This window comes from Dendronephthya gigantea, unplaced genomic scaffold (genome assembly GCF_004324835.1).
Source record: "Dendronephthya gigantea isolate DGI-Jeju-01 unplaced genomic scaffold, DenGig_1.0 000038F, whole genome shotgun sequence".
NCBI classification, from domain to species: Eukaryota; Metazoa; Cnidaria; class Anthozoa; order Malacalcyonacea; family Nephtheidae; genus Dendronephthya; species Dendronephthya gigantea.
The window spans coordinates 1,440,982-1,459,278 of NW_021163048.1; the positions used below are offsets into that span (position 1 = coordinate 1,440,982).

Here is an 18,297-nt window from a genome sequence, read left to right on the forward strand (position 1 = left end):
TTCGATAGAATATACTTATAAGCAAAAATTCAAAAGATCCGGCTCTGATAGTGATGAGTCGTTTTATATAACATCAAACTGATCTTATATAGCTCCACGATCCGCGCTCCTTCGGCTTATTGAAGTTTTGTAAACTAGTTTCTGGAACATGTATAATTTAAAATTTACATCGACTCTAATACAATCAACTATATAAAAGTTGTTCAGAAAATAAGATTATTGCATGAATATAATTCCACTCAAAATTTCCATCATTCAACCTTTCACATTCGGAAATACCTATGGAGTAAGATGGAGAAATTTTAACCTCGATATTATACCGAACCGCGTCGTGTATGCATATATAAACGGTGTATAAACGTCATCGCAGTTTCATTAAGGTGGTATTATAACTTGAGATATCATTCTTGAAAATATGCCAAAAATGTATTCTTTATACCTTTATACCTACTAATATCTGAATAATTAAAAAAACGTGAATGCTTCCAGAACGTCTAGGAATTCAACTAAATCTAGCTCTTCATAATCATATAGTATTGGAAAATCTTTTACTGGTTTATTGCACATCGTCCTTTATGTCATTGTATTGTCCCGCGATTTTTTGTAATCATAGCTATATATGCAAGACTCCACGTACACCACATTCGATTTTCTCAAAAAGCTCTTGAAGCTCGCTAAATTATCGACTTTATTTCCAAATGAATTTATATAATGAAGCCATCAAATATACTTATTTGCCACTGGCTTAACATTTTATGATTGACGTTTTAAACTTAACGTTTAAAAGATTTATAATTGCGTAATTTCAGAGAGAAAATTTTAGAAAGACGCACTTAGGAACCTACTTAAACCCGTCTTAACGTTTTTTCTTGTCTGTTTTGTCATTATACTCATTTTTTAGCAATGCTCTTCGCCCTAGAATGGGTCATTGTTTGGTTAATACGACGACAAGAAAGGTAATGCAATACCGGATAAAATATCATGCAGTTTGTCATATTCGTTATGTATAATAGCATTAAATGCTCAAAAGAATGAATTTCAGGAAAATATTATCTCAAGGTATAACACTACTTTATTTAAGCCTGGTAAGCCTAGTATACATCGCAATCATCGGGCGAGGGCTTTTGCATGACGTCAGTGCATGATCACAGACCAATCAGAGTGCTTTGTTTTTTTAAATTGAAAAATTGAAAAATTAATCACTGACTGTGAACATGCAGTAACAGCGACATGCGAAACCCGTACGATATGCAATCCGACTCGAGCGCCGCAAAAATGACTGGTTATAGGCTCGATTAATGTTTCATTTTCCCAGATGTTACTGTTATAGGTGTATTAAAAAATCCCTCGAAAGATCCACCCTTAACTACATTAGGTTTGTATGCACGTCTATCTATTTGAAAAATTTTGAGGAGAAAGACTTGTGCCGTCGCCTGACCTAAAAAGGGGGGGGAGGAGTTCGCCAGAATGATAGTCAGTGAAACGAACACATGCAGCAATTCCATGCAGCAAAGTGCGGTAAACGATATGAACCAAGAGGACAAAAAAACTGAGAAAGCAAGCAGAATTATTTTGCAAAATATCACCTTTTAAACATACCAACCGATGAACAGATATAATCGGTACAATCATCAAATCGGGTTTAAGACTGGAAGAGTTTTGGAAACATCTGGGGGGTCCTTCCCAAACTTCTATTCCCCACTTCCCTCGGGCTCGTCACGCTATTGTGTGGTTGGCGAGTTTGGCTCCCCGATGTCTGGCATATGTTCCTCCCCCCACTGATACGCAAGAATTTTAATTGTTCTATAACAATAGCTTAATTGAATTTTTCTTTTTTCAAAATTTTACCTTTTTCGTCGTTAATCATTAAGGCGTTGAAAGAGAAATTTACGAATTAGGGAATACCCGTATTTCTAGTGCATACTACAGCTGGTTGCACAAATATTTTGAATTAATGGTTTTGAAGCCTTTTTAAATCTTGTACAAATTTCAGAGCGCGCAAAGATCGCAAACGCACCTAACATACATCGTATGTGGTAGTGTTTATCAACAGTGTCTAAACACTTCTCTTTATATATACTGAATTTTAGAGGTGTCAAATGCAATTAGGGCGCGCGATTGATAAACTTCATCAAATCTTGTTATCTATTGTTAATTTGAACAACATCTGAACCGCGGGCCAATCATAGTTGAAGAAAATATGTTTTTGGCGAGGTACCATTGCCAAAGGCGAAAAAACGTGACCTATTTATTATACACTGGATGGACGTGTACGTGTGTCATCTTTCAGCCAGCACGTCAAAACCGATATATGAAATAAACAAAACCCTTCATCTCTGAAGATCTCAAGTACTTTATAATGTTTATAATCCATCCCATAGGAATGTATCAATTGTGACATTCAATGGCAGGATTATTTGAAAATATGGTACCGGAAGTTAGGTCTGACGTCATATCCACGCATGCACAGGCATAAAGTATAATTTCATACGAATTTGCCTTCAAATCACGTTGTCAGCTGTAATCAGCACATCAGAAAACTAGAGCTGCCTTCGAGGAGAGATCTGAAATTATTCAGGTAAGATTCCGAAAATCTATTACATTGGATGGTTGTTATGCCATCATACTAACACATTTGCGGTGTTCTCGTGAGTATTAATCATAAATGTAACAAATAACTTCATCCTTATGGGTCAGGTTGAGAGCAAAGTGGAGGGTGTGCCGTTTTGAGACAGTCAATCGCAACAACCCGTTTGATGCTTTGATCGAATGTGCTTAAAACGTCAATTACAATAAAAATTTCAAACAATCTTCGATCCAGCGAGCCATAGTCCGCCTACTTGTCTAGAGACAGGTTTGGAGGTGTATACGCTGATATAAGCAAGTTTACCATATCTCTGATTGCACCTATTAAAAATATTTTGATTATTTTATCATCTTCATTCTGGAAATAAACGCGTAACTAGAACTTTTTACGGTGAAAGAAACTACCAGTGAAGGCAAAACAATGGATGGCAATTCTATCAGTAAATGCATATAGAATACTCATTATAGGTTATGGCTCGCTTGTGCAATTATTGCCATTGAATTTTCTATTGTTTTTGCACAAACTGCAAACTTGGGTCTTCATTACAGTGAGAAATAAATTAAAGGGTCAATGTCTGATTTCTATTTAGTCGTAATTGCCGTGAATGCGTCAGGTGGTTGATGTAATAGGATATTGCTATATATATTGTGTGTGTGCAATCAATAATAATCAATTTTGATCGAATACAAACAGTTTACATGTCGACTATAAAATCACGACAAATTGGAAAGTTTGCTGTAACAGCTTATAGACGATAACCAATTTTATCAGGGACTAATTTTATTTTCTCAATAAATTTGTATAGCCACATCTACAGTGCCGGTCATGATGTATGTCACCAATACTAACTTTTTCCTTGGAATGTTTTGCGTAAGTATTGTTAAAGTAAATGCGAGATGGTGGGTGGGAACTGATGTACAGCCTTTTCCTACCAATTTCCGGGATGGTGGAATATATTATATGAGTTTTATTTACAAAATTTGATAGCACCAAAAATAATTCAGGTGTTATCAAAATCATTCAGATTTGATAAGATGCCTGCGTTGATTAAATCTGTCCGTAACGTTGCAGATATAAACGGTTTCACCTTTGTGAATTCATTTAATAATAATTCAAACAAACCCCAAAATTTTTAATAAGTGAAGGTGAAAATTTTAAAAAAGTGAAGTGTTTATCACCATTCATTTATGATTGAACTAAGGCATCGTGTTCACCTACTGGCCGCGGTCTTTGTGCGCCAGATGTTTTTTGCATACATAGTTTATTAGACGGAAGAGCTATTTTGAGACAAAAGGTTAACCATTTTATTGTGGACAGTTAATAACTGATTGCACAAGTTAGACAGGTAACGAACAATAACAACGCTGTCAACAGCTGTATGTGCACATGATTGATGGAATTGGATACTGCATGAAGGCTGTTTTTATACGCGTTTCTCACACCTATGCACGCACGCACGTCCAAATATAAACCATTTTTATTTCACTTCAAAAAAGACTAAGAAATGAGGATGCAATGTGTAACTTGCATGCTAACTATTACGAAATAAGGAAGATTTCAAATTTCCCGTCCATAGTCGTATGTGCGTAAAAAAACAGGAAACAACCTGCATGGAAAGCAGGCTTAAGGCGTAGCATTGTTGTGCACAGACGCAACGCTCTTGATACAGTCTGAGTGTTTATATAGCTAAATTGCAAATGGCTGTTTAGGCTGACACTAAGGGTTACTTTCCACTTGTAAGTGTTCCCTATGCGTGTCCACAAGCACGGAAATATTTAAATTTAAATTTCTACCAAGTACTTTAACAAATACACTGAAGGATAAATTCCATCAGCTTATTCTGTTGCCGTTCAATGAACGAAATTTGACCTTTGCGGAGTACATTGAAACACGTTGAAGTGGGCTTGTTAAACCCTAATTTGTATATATAGTTAGAAAATCGTCTGCTGCGAGACATCCGAAAGAATAGACATCCTGCAAAGCTTGACTGTACCTGTTACTAAGGACAATGGTAACTATTACCACAACACGGATATTTATACGGCATGACAACAGGACAATATGTAGAACAGTTTGCGCAATGAGATAATTCGATTTTGCACGCACGTCATGCAAAAAAATTCTGCTGCATTCTTTAAAAGGAACGTTATTTATATTCAACCATAAGGGATTTTTTTGAGGATCCGTGAAGTTATCAAACGCTGAGTTATATAATACTTTTATTCGTATAATATTATAGTGATGAATGCATGCGACAGGCTAGCACATGACCTTGTGCTAAATGACTCGTGATCACATGTGAAACATTCGAGATTTAGAACGGCCGGGTCATGCTGAATTTTGGTTGGGACAAATGTTTATAAATATTTACATTTTTTTTACAGTTGCTAGCTGTTCTGATAGGTGAGTTGGTTTATAAAAAGTACTTTATTCAGTTTATTGCTACATGTGATACCTTGATTTTGCCTTACGCCAATGTAGTTATATTTTCGCGTCAGGGAATTAACTGGTATAGACTATAGTGTAAACGGGGTCTCACTTACCGACAGATGGGCGATGTATTGTTGGCTGCCAGTCACGAAAAAATTTCGAAATAGTTTTCTTTATTGTTCACCGACAATGGATCATAGAACATTGCCTATGAATTACGACATATGAAAACCAGGCAATACGAGAGATAAATTTCAATATTTTTTCACAAAATCCTCAGCCGGGTGGAAGGAGGTGGAAATACGCGATTTTCACCTTAATTTTTGAACGAACTTATTTCTTCTCACAACTTCGCGCTAAAGTTATATAAGTTACCTTTTTTTGAAACACCCCCAAGAAAACAATTCTTTACCCTGAAATTCCCAAGGGCTCGTGGGCTGTCCACATAACTTTTAATTTCTTTATGTCTTTATGAGTCGCCGTTTTTGACGTAGCTAGCCAGCTATACCAGAGCACTTATATTGCTATGAATTCAGTAGCGCCCTCTTTCATGTGATACACTGTATGTATGGAGGATGTATCTGTATACATATATGTACAGATGGATAAACGCATATAATCATATACACTGACACGACAAATATAGTATATATTTTATATGTAGTTCACCACCATGGGAAGCCACTTTGTCAATATGGTGGAAAATTTAACTCTAAGGGGGAGTGCATTTGTCCAAACTTCGACAACTGTACAGAAATGGAAGGTGCATGTGGATCCAATGGTGTTGAGTATATGAATGAATGTGAACTCAAAAAAGATGCTTGTGGTCAACAAAAAAATTTCTTCTTGTTCAAAAAAGGAATGTGTGGTAAGCAAAAAACATTGCATTGCATATTGCATTAAGATTTTAGAGCATGCGTTTTGAAATGGTTCAAGTTATGTGCAATTTTGTATTCAACTGTTATAATATTGTTTGTGCATATGCCGTCCTGATGGCCGTCCATTGTGTGATTTTGTCCATTAAAGTTGTCCATTACCAACTGTCACAAAATCCTGCAGGTTTATAGTATAAACCTCGCCTCGAATCACACTGGCGTTCCAGCCTAAATCGTGTCTAAGCCTCTGAGTCCAACACTTCTTTTTTTCTAATTCATGTACGGGTGATCCCATAGTGAAAAGAGCATCAACGCCAACCTAGACCAACACCATATCATATTTTTAAAACTGTGCAAATAGAACTGCGTACTTTGCATACAAGCGGTACTTTAACTGAAAAGGGAATAACTAATAAAGGAAATTTATTGTGTTTAGGGCGTTCATTCGGTATTCCTTGTGGTTTATTCGATTGTCCACTCGCGGGTTCATGCAAACACGGTTTGATTCAGGATGGTTTTGGATGTTTTCACAAATGTCAATGTAGAGGTAAATAGGAGTCATATTTATCATTAGTCATTTTATAACAGGTCTAGACTTTTTAAGATGGGACGAATAAACTAATAAGCTAAGCGTCTTCATACGTGACCTAAATTTGAGGTATGGGCAGAGAACGTGTGACACATGTACTCTACATTTGCTACACATTGAGTGAACAACTATAGCTATAGTTGGCGTGTTTCGAAAAGGCCAATGAAAAGTTTACCAGAGAATAGTAAACAAATTGTCCTATTTTAGCATCGCCATGTCCCAGTATGTCCTCCTGCAATCTTTCTTGTGACGGAAAAGGTGGAGTTGTTCTTGATGAACAGTACTGTCCAACTTGTAAATGTAGTGGATAAGGTAAGTAATTAATGAGCACAACCCTAGGGAGTAGGGGAAAGGCGGCGCTGTCCAAAATTTTGGCGAGGCCAGTGAACAACCGTGAATTTCATGCCCGCGACTGAACCGGAAATGGTCCAAGCAAGAAAGTTCCATTCTTTGAAATTAGAATATAAACTACTCGTGCAGCTTCCCCACAATGCCGGCAAACGTGCGCCCACGTTCACTTGGCTTTCTTTGTTCCGATTTCTAGGAATATTGAAAACGCCTATCGAAACGTGTTGAACCATATATGGAACTATAAATTAATGTTTTTAAGTAGTGTATCAATGTATACTTATACCGTATCAAATCTTTAGAATTCCTTGTTTGAGTATGACTCATTAGCGAGCTTATAACGCCTGTAACAGTCAAACAGCTCACTCACACTCATTGAGTGTGACATAGAAATTTTGTTATTACTGTTCAATGTGGAAGTACTTCTTAATCAGTGGAAGATTTAGGGTAAAACACTGAAAATATAGCTTTTACTCGAGTGGAATAACTATATAACGACAGTTGTTTCTACTTGTCCGTGATGTAGATTTGGTACAATCATCGCCCGCTATAATCTGTCATCAGCCGTTGTTTTGGTTGATTCAACAGGCGTACGGGACGTCTCTGAATTAGAAGGGATAGGGAGAAATTTACTCTCTCACCGAATTTTTAGTTTCATTCTTTCTTCATTGCTTTATTTCACCAACGGTTGTTTTTGTTTCGACTGAGCTCATGCACGAAAGCTTCTGTATTACCGCCATCAGCGACCAAACTAAGGCATATGGAGACTAGAATTTTCTGACGGACAATGCACCGTATTTGTGGGGGGAGGAGGGAGTCTGTAGTCTTTTCAGCCCCTTCCTTCGCTCGTACGCCTATGCTTGATTCAACCTTCGTTGTTTTTACTTGGTTGTTTTTCAAGTCTGCAAACTTATTGATTTACTTTTTCCTGGTGTCGGCTATGATTAAACCATTTTTATCAACAAGCTCAATTCTTGAGTGGATGACGACAATTTTAATTTCAACCTCGGATGCTAGATGCTAATAGCGATGACATTTACATTAATTGGCCATTAAAAAATTGGCAGGACACCATCGCCGATGAAGTGCCATCGTGTGCTGTTGGAGAGCCTTCGGAAATGACGTTAAGCAAGCCAATTTAAATCAATACGTCTTTTAGATTCTTGCGATAGAGGCATTTCTGCTTGTAAGATCTGTTAAGGCAACAAAAATGGACAACATCGACCTACATCGCTTATGCAACATTTTCGCTTCGGGCCTGTCAAAGTTTCGTAGCAAATACGATTTAAATTTTTGTTTCCAAGTAAAAAATCTTCATACATATTTTGTGAGGATAGAATTAGCAGGCTAAAAATACAAAAGTACAATTGCTACAACAATTCTATTGATTACCCTTTTATGTTGTTCTGTTGTTCATTACATGGTCCATTTATTCTCATTCTAACAAATTTAAAAGATTTCTATGATACTTCAATGATGTTACCTCCCTTTGATCTGACCCTATGACACTTCAGCCTAGTATACTGAATAAAGCCTGGAACACATGCATGCGTTGTCCTTATTTAATCCGGATGATTTCCATTTTAGGTTCTCTTCGGTGATATACAGATTCTATACCTTCTTCTGTACATTGGCGACCAGACTAATAATTGGGAGGGGGGAAGCTTTAGAAAAAAGTACCCCAATCACACGACTCAGTACTCTTTGCTCAATTTATCTCTGATTTTAGCAAAAATTACCCGAACAAGGCAATTCAAAAACAAGTATAATTCAAAAATATTTGCAGCTGCCCTACCCACGCCCTGTATGCAAATGTCCCTGTATAAAACTCCCCGACATTTGGAAACAGTGTGAAGCAGGCTTGAAGATCACGCCTCTGCAAATTGGTTGCAAACGATTTTGAATGATTTAGGTATTAATAGCACTAAGCCAGCGGTGGAACAATACAACCGACTTGGTTGTCCGCACAATACCATAGCGGAAATTTTTTCCCTTTATGCTAAAAAATCAAAGTCACGGTCAAGATTTTTAATTGTAAAGAACTACATCATTCAAGTTTTTGTAATCTTAAGCTACCAATAACACGGCTTGCCAATAATTTTTTCGTTTGACCACTTTTTTATAGGCCTATATTTAAATTATTAATAGTACTTGAGAGATCAAAATAATCAAAATATACAATATACAATTTACACATCCAATGTATGCATTGTATTCAAATATTCAATTAATGTCAAATTCGCAAACAGAAGCTATACAAGTAGTTCTAGATTGATTCAGTTCCGTTTTTAGTGATCGAATATGGTTCGTTCTGTTATCTTCGTATACACACTTTTGCTTACACGCCTGATTTTGGTACGACGAACAAAGTTCACGAAGGGGGACAGTATCTGCTTATGTAACTTTCTGTCGTATATACCAGTCTGTCTTGGACTGTGACACTAAAACGGCGGAAAGAAGCCTAACTTTCTCAAAATCTGAAAACCTTTTTGCACAATCTCCACCCTTCTTCACGTAGTCGTCCGTTGGCCCAGAAGAAAATAAGTGAATTTAATGTGGAATTCATCGAGACCAACGTGAGCGTCCAGATTTTAGATTGAACAACACCATTTAGAGTCTCTACACGATCACTAAACAAGGCTAACACCAACGCATTTGGTAGATTCAAAAGGAGTGTCGTACATACAACAATTACATACATTTTTGCGATTTGTAAATCATGGAAAAGCGATATAGTTTTCTTAGGTCGAGTAGAGTGACGAGACTCCAGCGCAGACGTTGTCTCCTCAATGGTGACCGAATACGCCTCTTGACCACCTCGATTGGCTGAACGTAACCGTGACTCTCGTCCTTTATTGGCAACCCGATAAATCGATAGATAGATAAAGAAAGTCCCTGCTAAAACAAGCAACGCCATTGCTGTGACAAAAAATTGAATGTCTGCTCCAAATATTGGGGCGATTGCTGTCCCTATGCCAATCAGCCATAAAACAGCGCACAGTATGAAACATCGCTCTTTAGTCACACTTTTCATATGAAAAAATGGTCGACATACTGATAGGTATCTTTCGACATTCATAACGAAAAATGTCAGATATGACATGCCAGATAACATAACTGCTGAAGTCTGGTAAACCATTTTATAAGCGCACTTCGGATTTTGAGTGATCTCTGCTATCGAATTCAGCAAATTAGTTGGATGAACAATGATAGTGACACATATATCCACACATGATAACAGCATTATCATGAAGTAAGTCACCTTGTTACGGAGCTTCGGAGTTTGCCAAAAGATTGCTACGACCAAGGCATTGAGAAATGTCCCGAGAATAGCTAGAATTGCGTTCACGAGGATACCAAATACACTGTTTACAATATACGATGTTGTTGGTTTTCGCACGATGTATGTCATAAAGCAACCCTCAATCGCCTGACCACTGAAGGAATTGTTATAGTCAGTCGTAGAATTGAGATCCGATACATTATTGATGGCCATGTTTGTGATTATGAAAAACGTCAGATGTCAGATGAGAACATACAACCAAGCTATGCTTCCGATTCTAAATAGCACAGGTAATGAGCGTACTTGAAATCTATTAGTCATAATACAAGCTGAAGGGATTATGCAAGCATTTATATTTACGTCACCATATACTTGTATTATATACAATATGCTTTTATCCCAACCGGAAGGGTGAGAGTGTACGTCGACCATGGCATCGTGACCTATGATATTCGCCGAAGATATCAATTTGTTTATATTGAGAGATATATACAAAGTAACAATATTTATACCATGCGAGCCATTTCCATGATTAGCCTGCGGTGCGAACGCTTCGTATTTCGTGTGAATTATATGCTTCCTGCATTGTTATGACTGACACAGTAGTTCTTTCAAACAATGATTAATCACGCAGATTAGCTATCATCCTAGGCCAAAGATTAGGGAGAAATTTTCCGTCTTGGAATGTTCGTAAAATGATATACAAATCTATACAGTCACAGAACAATTTTGAATAATGAGAACTATATCAATGAACCCAGGGTGATCAAGGTCGTGCTGGTGGCCAACGCTTCAATTAGCCAAATAAAGCCACAATTGGCTGCCGGTCAACGATTATCATAAAGTAAAATAGAGGACAAGAATTCATACAGTTATATAACTTTTGATCATGGCCGCCTTTGGAATATGACGATGCTTGTATCACGTTTGGGCCAAGGAGCGTTACTTGAAAGCGGCCGAAGCTTGCTGTGCTTTTGCTTGTGGTAAATCTCAGCGGTTCTTCTCAATGACCGTCAAACGCTGGGTAATAATTACTTCTTCAGTGATCTAGTTGAAGCTTATATCAACTTTATCATACGTGCATGATCGAATTTTTCCCCACATTTTTTTTATCCTTATTTGTTCTGGCAGAAATTACTATAGATAAAGATAAAAGAAAAACGATGCAAACTCACCAACTATTTAGTTGATACATTTCCGGAGCCGATAGCATAAAAGAGCAGTAATCTTTTAAACTGACTACCGTTATGTACGGAAAAGCAAATCAGAATCGTGTATTCTGGAGTTAACTACGATTTAAATATTCAAGTTCACTTATTAGTTTTAAGACTCCAGCATGGTATCGTAAGAACTTGAATTAATCATTATCGGTTCAGTTATGTATAGTGCATTATTAGGGGTTAGGGTGGTTTGGATAATTTAGAGATATTCATAGTTTATATACTCATATAATACACGTGCAGTCACTGAAGGTGCATGAATCCCCCGACGGCTGTCCTCTCATCTACAGTTTGTTTAATATGTTTGTTTTGCATTATCAGGAAACCATTTCCCGGTCACTAAAATGGGCCAAATGGGCCGAATTTATCTTTCACACTTTTATATTTCCGAGAAAACCTACATGCAGTCACAAGACTGCCCCTCCCGTATATCGAGTCAACTTAAAATAAAAAAACGACTGAAATATATATTGCGTGGGCTATGTGCTTTGTGTTTAGCCAAGTCAATATAGTGGCGGTTCCATATCAGTTTCGTGTTTTCGCTGTTGTTATCATCGCTGAGACCAAAACATTTGCCATCATGGATACAAAAATTAAATTGAATGAACTTGAAATTGTCGGTTTAAAAAGCGTCCTTGATACTGTGTGGTCTTCGCCTTTTTTGGAATGATTTGGACAATTATTTCATGCTTTTGTAAGGAATAGGACAAAGCGTCTTTTTCCTCTATTGGGTGCATACGCGGATGTTACTCAAGGGTGATGTGGGGTGCATCAGCACGTAAGTGTTGAACCACTGATAGCAGTGCATCCGTTGTTTCGGAATGCTCACATGTAATATGTCACGAATGGCTTCAATAAAGTCTTATAACGAATTTGTCCGCCACGGTTTAGCTCCTCTAGGCAGCATCGTCCAGCAAAGGGAAGGGGAAGAGCAATATGACCCGGATCCAGGTTTCGCAGGGGCACACTATACAGGAATGAATTAAACCATTCTTGGATATGTACAGTCCTCTTTCCAAAATACGATTTGGTTTTTTATAGTTCAGATATAATGCAATATATAAGGAAAAAGTTATATATAGTGCCGCACCTTGCCGAGGATATTTAAATAGACAAATAGACAACCTCCGTATTCATGGGCGTGATATCCCTAAATCGAATCTAAAGTCGTAATAATTGTCAAAGCTTTATACCAAACTGCTACAATATATACCCTGTACATGCTGACAATTAATCAATCTGATGCAAGTACAGGTTTATTTTTCTTCATCGTTCTTTTGCCCTTGAATGTTTTACTGGGAAGGTTGGAACTGTATTGAGCTGTTACTAACGGAGAATATTTCCGAAATAACCTGCATGATCAGCATGGATGCATGAATTTCACTGACAAAAACTTGACACTTAAACATCGTGATGTTCTGTGGACATTTATTGGAATTCAAATCATACAACTAAACATTACATTGAAGAACAAACTGCTGTATAGCTAATTAATATTCGTCGTGTCCACATCTTAAAGCCAATTATGACTTTTCCCTAGAGTAAAATAACGACTGATTATCTCATTTATCTGTTTAGATTCTCGCAGGTATTCGGGTGCACTGATGGATGCATGGGGTATAGTGGCATACACGTATATTGTAATTCTACATTGGTATTTTTAAACTATATTCATGCAGTTAATTCAGCAGTTGCAAGGGCTTGGTCACATATTATATATGCATACATAAAACTTATAGCGATTAACGTGAAATTAAATGAAATTTCATGTGAATTAAATAGTAAAAATATTAGTATAGCTAATTCTAACTTTTATTAGGCTAAGCATGCACAGTCACGTCGTTATATAGCTTGCTATTATAGCGTTAAAATACTACGTCAGTCTAACGAACTTGTCCTGGTATAGTGGACAAGCACGCAGTATTTGCAGAGGGGGCATTTTTCTGCGCACTGATGAAAGAAAAATTGAGTACATAATTCATAAAAAATGCAATAAATAAACTTAGAATATAATAACTTTTGCCACGACTATGGTAATATGGCATAAACTTACTTATACACCGGCAGGTTTGGCAACCATTTCTATCTTTTGCATAAATTTGTCCTGGTGCACAAAGAAGGCATTTGCGAAGTGGGCATATTCCTGCACAGATGAAAGGAAAATTGAGTACATAATTCATAAAAAATGCAATAAATAAACTTAGAATATAATAACTTTTGCCACGACTATGGTAATATGGCATAAACGTACTTATACACCGGCAAGTTTGGCAACCATTTCTATCTTTTGCATAAATTTGTCCTCTTGAACAAGGAAGGCATTTCAGGCGAAGTGGGCATTTTCCTGCACAGATGAAAGGAAATTCGCATATAACTGCATGCATAGTTGAAAAAGAAAATGCATTGCAACAATACCACAGGCCCTATACTTTAGCCATAATTATAAATAGCATGAACTTACTTCTGCACAGGCACGTTAGGCAGCCATTTTTGTCTCTTACATGAGTTTGTCCTGGTGGACAAGCACGACATTGGGGAATTAGGCATTTTCCTGCACAGATGAAAGGAAAACCGGTAAGAGAGGCGATAGCGCAATAGCTTCATTTGCAATTATACTGAACGGTAATTTAAAAAATTACACCAAAAATTGCACCCTATTTTAGCCATGATTATATAGCATGAACTTACTTCTGCACAGGCACGTTCGGCAGCCATTTCTATCTCTTACATAAGTTTGTCCTGGTGGACAAGCACGGCATTTGAGAAGTGGGCATTTTCCTGCACAGATGAAAGGAAAACCAGTAAGAGAAGCGATAAAATTATAGCTGTATGTTGTAATTAAACAAATGCTCTGCAACAACACCATGCTTATAGCCATGACTGTTGCACAGACACGTTTGGCAACCATTTTTACATTTTATACACGTTTGCCCTGGTGGACAAGCACGTGGGCATCTACGGAGGAGCATGTGCATAAGAGAGGTGATAGGGCAATAGCCGCATTTGCAATTATACTGAAAAGTAATTTAAAAATTACACCTAAAATATGCTGGGTCTCCCATCCCTCATCTAGTTTCATTCCGTTTATCATAGTCACGCCTCAGGGATGCAACCTTTTTTAACATAAATACGTATCACATAGTTGTGAGTTAAAATAAACACAAAAATTTAAAACTTACGTTTGCATCGACAAGTTGGACATCCCCTGATATCAAGTATGTAACCACTTGGACAAAATAGAAGGCACTGGAATTTTGGACATATCGGACTTGGCTTTGCTAAATTTTTGGGCGAAAAATAAATAATCATACTTGATTACATGCATGTGAAATACTCTACTGTCATATACAACCAACAAAGTCGAACGAAAGCATTGTTTCATCTTACGTTTACATTGACATGTTCGACATCCATTTTTCATTACATAACCATTAGGACAGAATCGAAGGCAACGATATAGCGGACATTTACGTGCTAAATATTGGATGACAAAACATGAAACTTTGCTATAGTATAGTCTTTGCTTGGCCTTGTTAAATTTTTGGGCGAATAAATTATTATACTTGATTACATGTTATAAAAATAGAGAGTAAGGTACAGAGTACAGTACACTTTGTGCATTATCGATGGTCATGCAAGTGTGCGGTAATGAGTAGTTGTAAATTTGTATTAAAGGGCTGTTTTCCACTTATACGCGTTTTATTACGCGCAACTTTTTAAAAATGCTTTCAAATTGTTATTATTTAACGAATGGGTCAACAAATGCATACTAAAATATGTGGAAAACTAAAAGTTCTTTCGATTTATTCGCCTTGCTTTTTCAAATTTGAAATTTATAAGGTTTAGATTTTTTATTTCATTTCTCTGCCCGAAGATGACTTTGAAATAAATTGGAAAATTTACAGTCTTAACCTGTGTGACTGTCTCGTTTGATTCAAGTCTCAAGATGTCCTGTTTATTCGGAATTTGTTTTTTACTTTTCGTTTCACGTGCGCGTACGTGCGCGTACGTGCGTACGAAAAACGCGCGCGCGACAGTGGAAAGCAAGCTTATGTATATAAGTATAATAACAAAAACTCCCAATCATCTTACGTTTACATTGGCATGTTCGACATCCATTTTTCATTACATAACCATTAGGACAGAATCGAAGGCAACGATATATCGGACATGCTAAATATTGGATGACAAAACATGAAACTTTACTATAGTATAGTCTTTGCTTGGCTTTGCTTGGTCTTGTTAATTTTTTTAACAAAAACTCCCAATCATCTTACGTTTACATCGACATGTTCGACATCCATTTTGTATTACATAACCATTAGGACAGAATCGAAGGCAACGATATATCGGACATATACGTGCTAAATATTGGATGAAAAAACATGAAACTTCACTATAGTATAGTCTTTGCTTGGCTTTGCTTGGTTTTGTTAGATTTTTTAACAAAAACTCCCAATCATCTTACGTTTACATTGGCATGTTCGACATCCATTTTTCATTACATAACCATTAGGACAGAATCGAAGGCAACGATATATCGGACATTTACGTGCTAAATATTGGATGACAAAACATGAAACTTTACTAGTCTATAGTATATAGCTATATTCAGTGTTATCATCAGTGCCAATGGGTATAGGGCTGATAGAATACATATTGCATACCGAGGTTCGAATAACCGCAATAAATATAATTTACATATTTAATCAACAATTCAAATAATAAACTAACAATTTTAAGGTTTTACTAAAGTTAGACAGTATAAAATTGAAAATTCCCAGTCACAAGAATGCAAGGCGTGGTAATGAGGACTAGGGACTAGTCTGTAAAGTTCCTATCGCTGACGTAATTGCATGCATAATTAGCTTACGTTTGCAGAGGCACGTTGGACATCCATTCTTGCCAATGACACGGCCATATGGGCAAAGACGCAATGAACAGCGGAGTGGAGGACATTTTCCTATGATTTGATGAAATTATAATATATCAATTTTGACTGGTATGATCAACAGCTATATAGCCACTACAATTTATATTATATAGTGGAATGCTAGCTATTATGCATGTATATTCCATATTAGATGAATTCATTACCTTTTCTGCAACTATAAACAATTCGTTTTCGTTACAGTCTATAAATACAAGCTCTATACATGCAGTATATTGCATGCAAAAAAATTCCTGCGCAACTGCAGCTGAGTTTTGTTAGCTTACCGCGTTTGCAAAAGCACGTTCGGCAACCGCATTCGCGTCAAAGCCATGTAGGTGGAATCGAAAGAACTTAGTTTTGCACATATTTTAGTACGCATTACCCATTTGTTAAAAAAATAAAAATTTGGAAGCGTAAAAAAACGCATAAGCGGAAGGCAGCCTTTAGTCTTAGATCACAGATTATTCCCATGGGCCTAGCTAAAATGAAACAGCATATATTGTGATAAAAAAGATCAAACTCACCGGCGCTGGTCGTTTGTGAGTACAAGAACACCAACGCCTAGAAAAAAATCGTAATGAATCAGTAAAATATGCCTATTTCTCTTCAAACGTATATGTAAAGTTGCCACAGCGGCTACAGGGTATACGCCTGAATTTAAACCAACATGTCTTAAAATAACTGATAGATTGAATTTAACGATAGATTTGTTCCACCTCTAACTGCCCTCAAAATTAAGTTGAATTTAATCCATCCTGATATTAATGATATATAATTAGATATCATCAGAATACTTACCAAGCCAACGAAGGCTGGTCCAAATCTCAAACTGAAAGTCATCTTCCTCTAAAACAATTCAGCAGAAATGATGTTGCAAACTAAGTTCCCTAGCCCTTATACCCAATAACTGATTGCTCTGTCTGTAAACAGGGCACTTAAAATGCCATTTTTACAGTCGTTGACGTGATGCTTTAGCCGTGTTAGTGATATTATACAATTCGGAAGTCATCAGGTCATGCCTTCGTAGTTCTTCGTTTCCCCTATACCGTCCTCAACTTCATTTCCCCTCTATACCTTTTGGCGATATACTGTTCAAATGCGAAATTTATTAAAACGGATACCCAAATGCTAAGCCCAATATGTTAAAACACCAAGAAAACTAAAAGCTACTATCTATACATGGTTTCGGCAAAACCATTATTGCAAAATCACCCATATAACATACAATTAGCAATTAGCAAGAGTTAGTTTGAATGCCTATATAGGCACTCTGCACAAGCATAAATTTTTGACATAAGCATTTTTGTGAGTGATGACAGTAAAATTTGTTTGTACCCACAAATGATATCTATCATACCATTTTTATTATTTTGTTATAACCTCGAAAAACGGGAGATCTGTTTGTAGGAGCCTTATTATTTTTACCCACTTGCACGTGCAAATTCAAGTTCATTTAAAGTGGTGGAGTTTGGTGGAGTTTTGTCTCTTGTCATGTGCAATGACAATGTAGTAGAATTTCAGAAACTTTTATGAACATTAGTACGTTCGCCAAGCAACCTTTAGCCGGCCCACTGCATGGGGCCGGTTGTATCAAGGCCGTTTAGCTTAAACGGTGGATAAGTCAAAATTAAATAACATGCACTCTTACATCTCTTTTGATGAGTCATTAACTTGAATATTATATGCACTGAATATGTAATTGTAAACAGTAGCTATCTTTGTATCCGAGTTGCAAAAAAGCTGTGGGTAGTCGGGTACCACCCGTGAAGGTTTGCTTTGAATGAGGTTTGTGAGGAAGGTTGAAAGTTGAACACCTTAATTGATGACATGCATGTACCAAAGAAACAAATATTTCTTTATGCTTAACTCAGTGACATAACGTCATTTTGAGGAAGGTTTTCAAAACTTGAAATCCTACCGGAGGAAGGTTGAACTCTTTTTGCAACTCTGCTTTGTATTAAGGTTAAAAACATTTAGTAATTTTAGTTCGGTTGTTGAATAAAACGATAGACTTAATTGCTTTCTATTTTGA

The 18,297-nt window shown here is 36.8% G+C and overlaps 3 protein-coding genes across 8 annotated transcripts; 1 reads left to right on the forward strand and 2 right to left on the reverse strand.

Annotated features, from left to right (window-relative positions):
- The first annotated feature begins 2,480 nt into the window (after window positions 1–2,480).
- On the forward strand, window positions 2,481–7,241 carry LOC114526373 (agrin-like). Its single transcript, XM_028547962.1, has 7 exons — window positions 2,481–2,578; window positions 3,393–3,457; window positions 4,972–4,990; window positions 5,682–5,885; window positions 6,329–6,439; window positions 6,689–6,793; window positions 7,026–7,241. The coding sequence occupies exons 2-6, from the start codon at window positions 3,413–3,415 to the stop codon at window positions 6,790–6,792; spliced, it is 483 nt and encodes a 160-aa protein (XP_028403763.1). The 5' UTR covers window positions 2,481–2,578; window positions 3,393–3,412; the 3' UTR covers window position 6,793; window positions 7,026–7,241.
- A 1,004-nt stretch (window positions 7,242–8,245) lies between these two features.
- On the reverse strand, window positions 8,246–10,670 carry LOC114526292 (cannabinoid receptor 1-like). The gene has a single exon (XM_028547849.1). It carries the CDS (start codon window positions 10,323–10,325, stop codon window positions 9,300–9,302), a length of 1,026 nt encoding a protein of 341 aa, XP_028403650.1. The 5' UTR covers window positions 10,326–10,670; the 3' UTR covers window positions 8,246–9,299.
- A 2,073-nt stretch (window positions 10,671–12,743) lies between these two features.
- LOC114526293 (antistasin-like) lies at window positions 12,744–17,284 on the reverse strand. 6 transcript variants are annotated; one of them, XM_028547850.1, is made up of 13 exons: window positions 17,064–17,275; window positions 16,790–16,826; window positions 16,206–16,295; window positions 15,801–15,887; window positions 15,610–15,696; window positions 15,425–15,505; window positions 14,720–14,806; window positions 14,512–14,610; window positions 14,021–14,110; window positions 13,794–13,883; window positions 13,584–13,676; window positions 13,386–13,475; window positions 12,744–12,868 (listed from the first exon to the last, which is right to left on the reverse strand). In XM_028547850.1, exons 1-13 carry the CDS (start codon window positions 17,103–17,105, stop codon window positions 12,846–12,848), a joined length of 996 nt encoding a protein of 331 aa, XP_028403651.1. In that variant the 5' UTR covers window positions 17,106–17,275; the 3' UTR covers window positions 12,744–12,845. The 6 variants fall into 6 exon arrangements, with proteins under 6 accessions (XP_028403651.1, XP_028403653.1, XP_028403656.1 ...); XM_028547852.1 differs by lacking the exon at window positions 14,720–14,806 and having other exon boundaries at window positions 17,064–17,284; XM_028547855.1 differs by lacking the exon at window positions 14,021–14,110 and having other exon boundaries at window positions 17,064–17,282.
- Window positions 17,285–18,297: the final 1,013 nt, after the last annotated feature.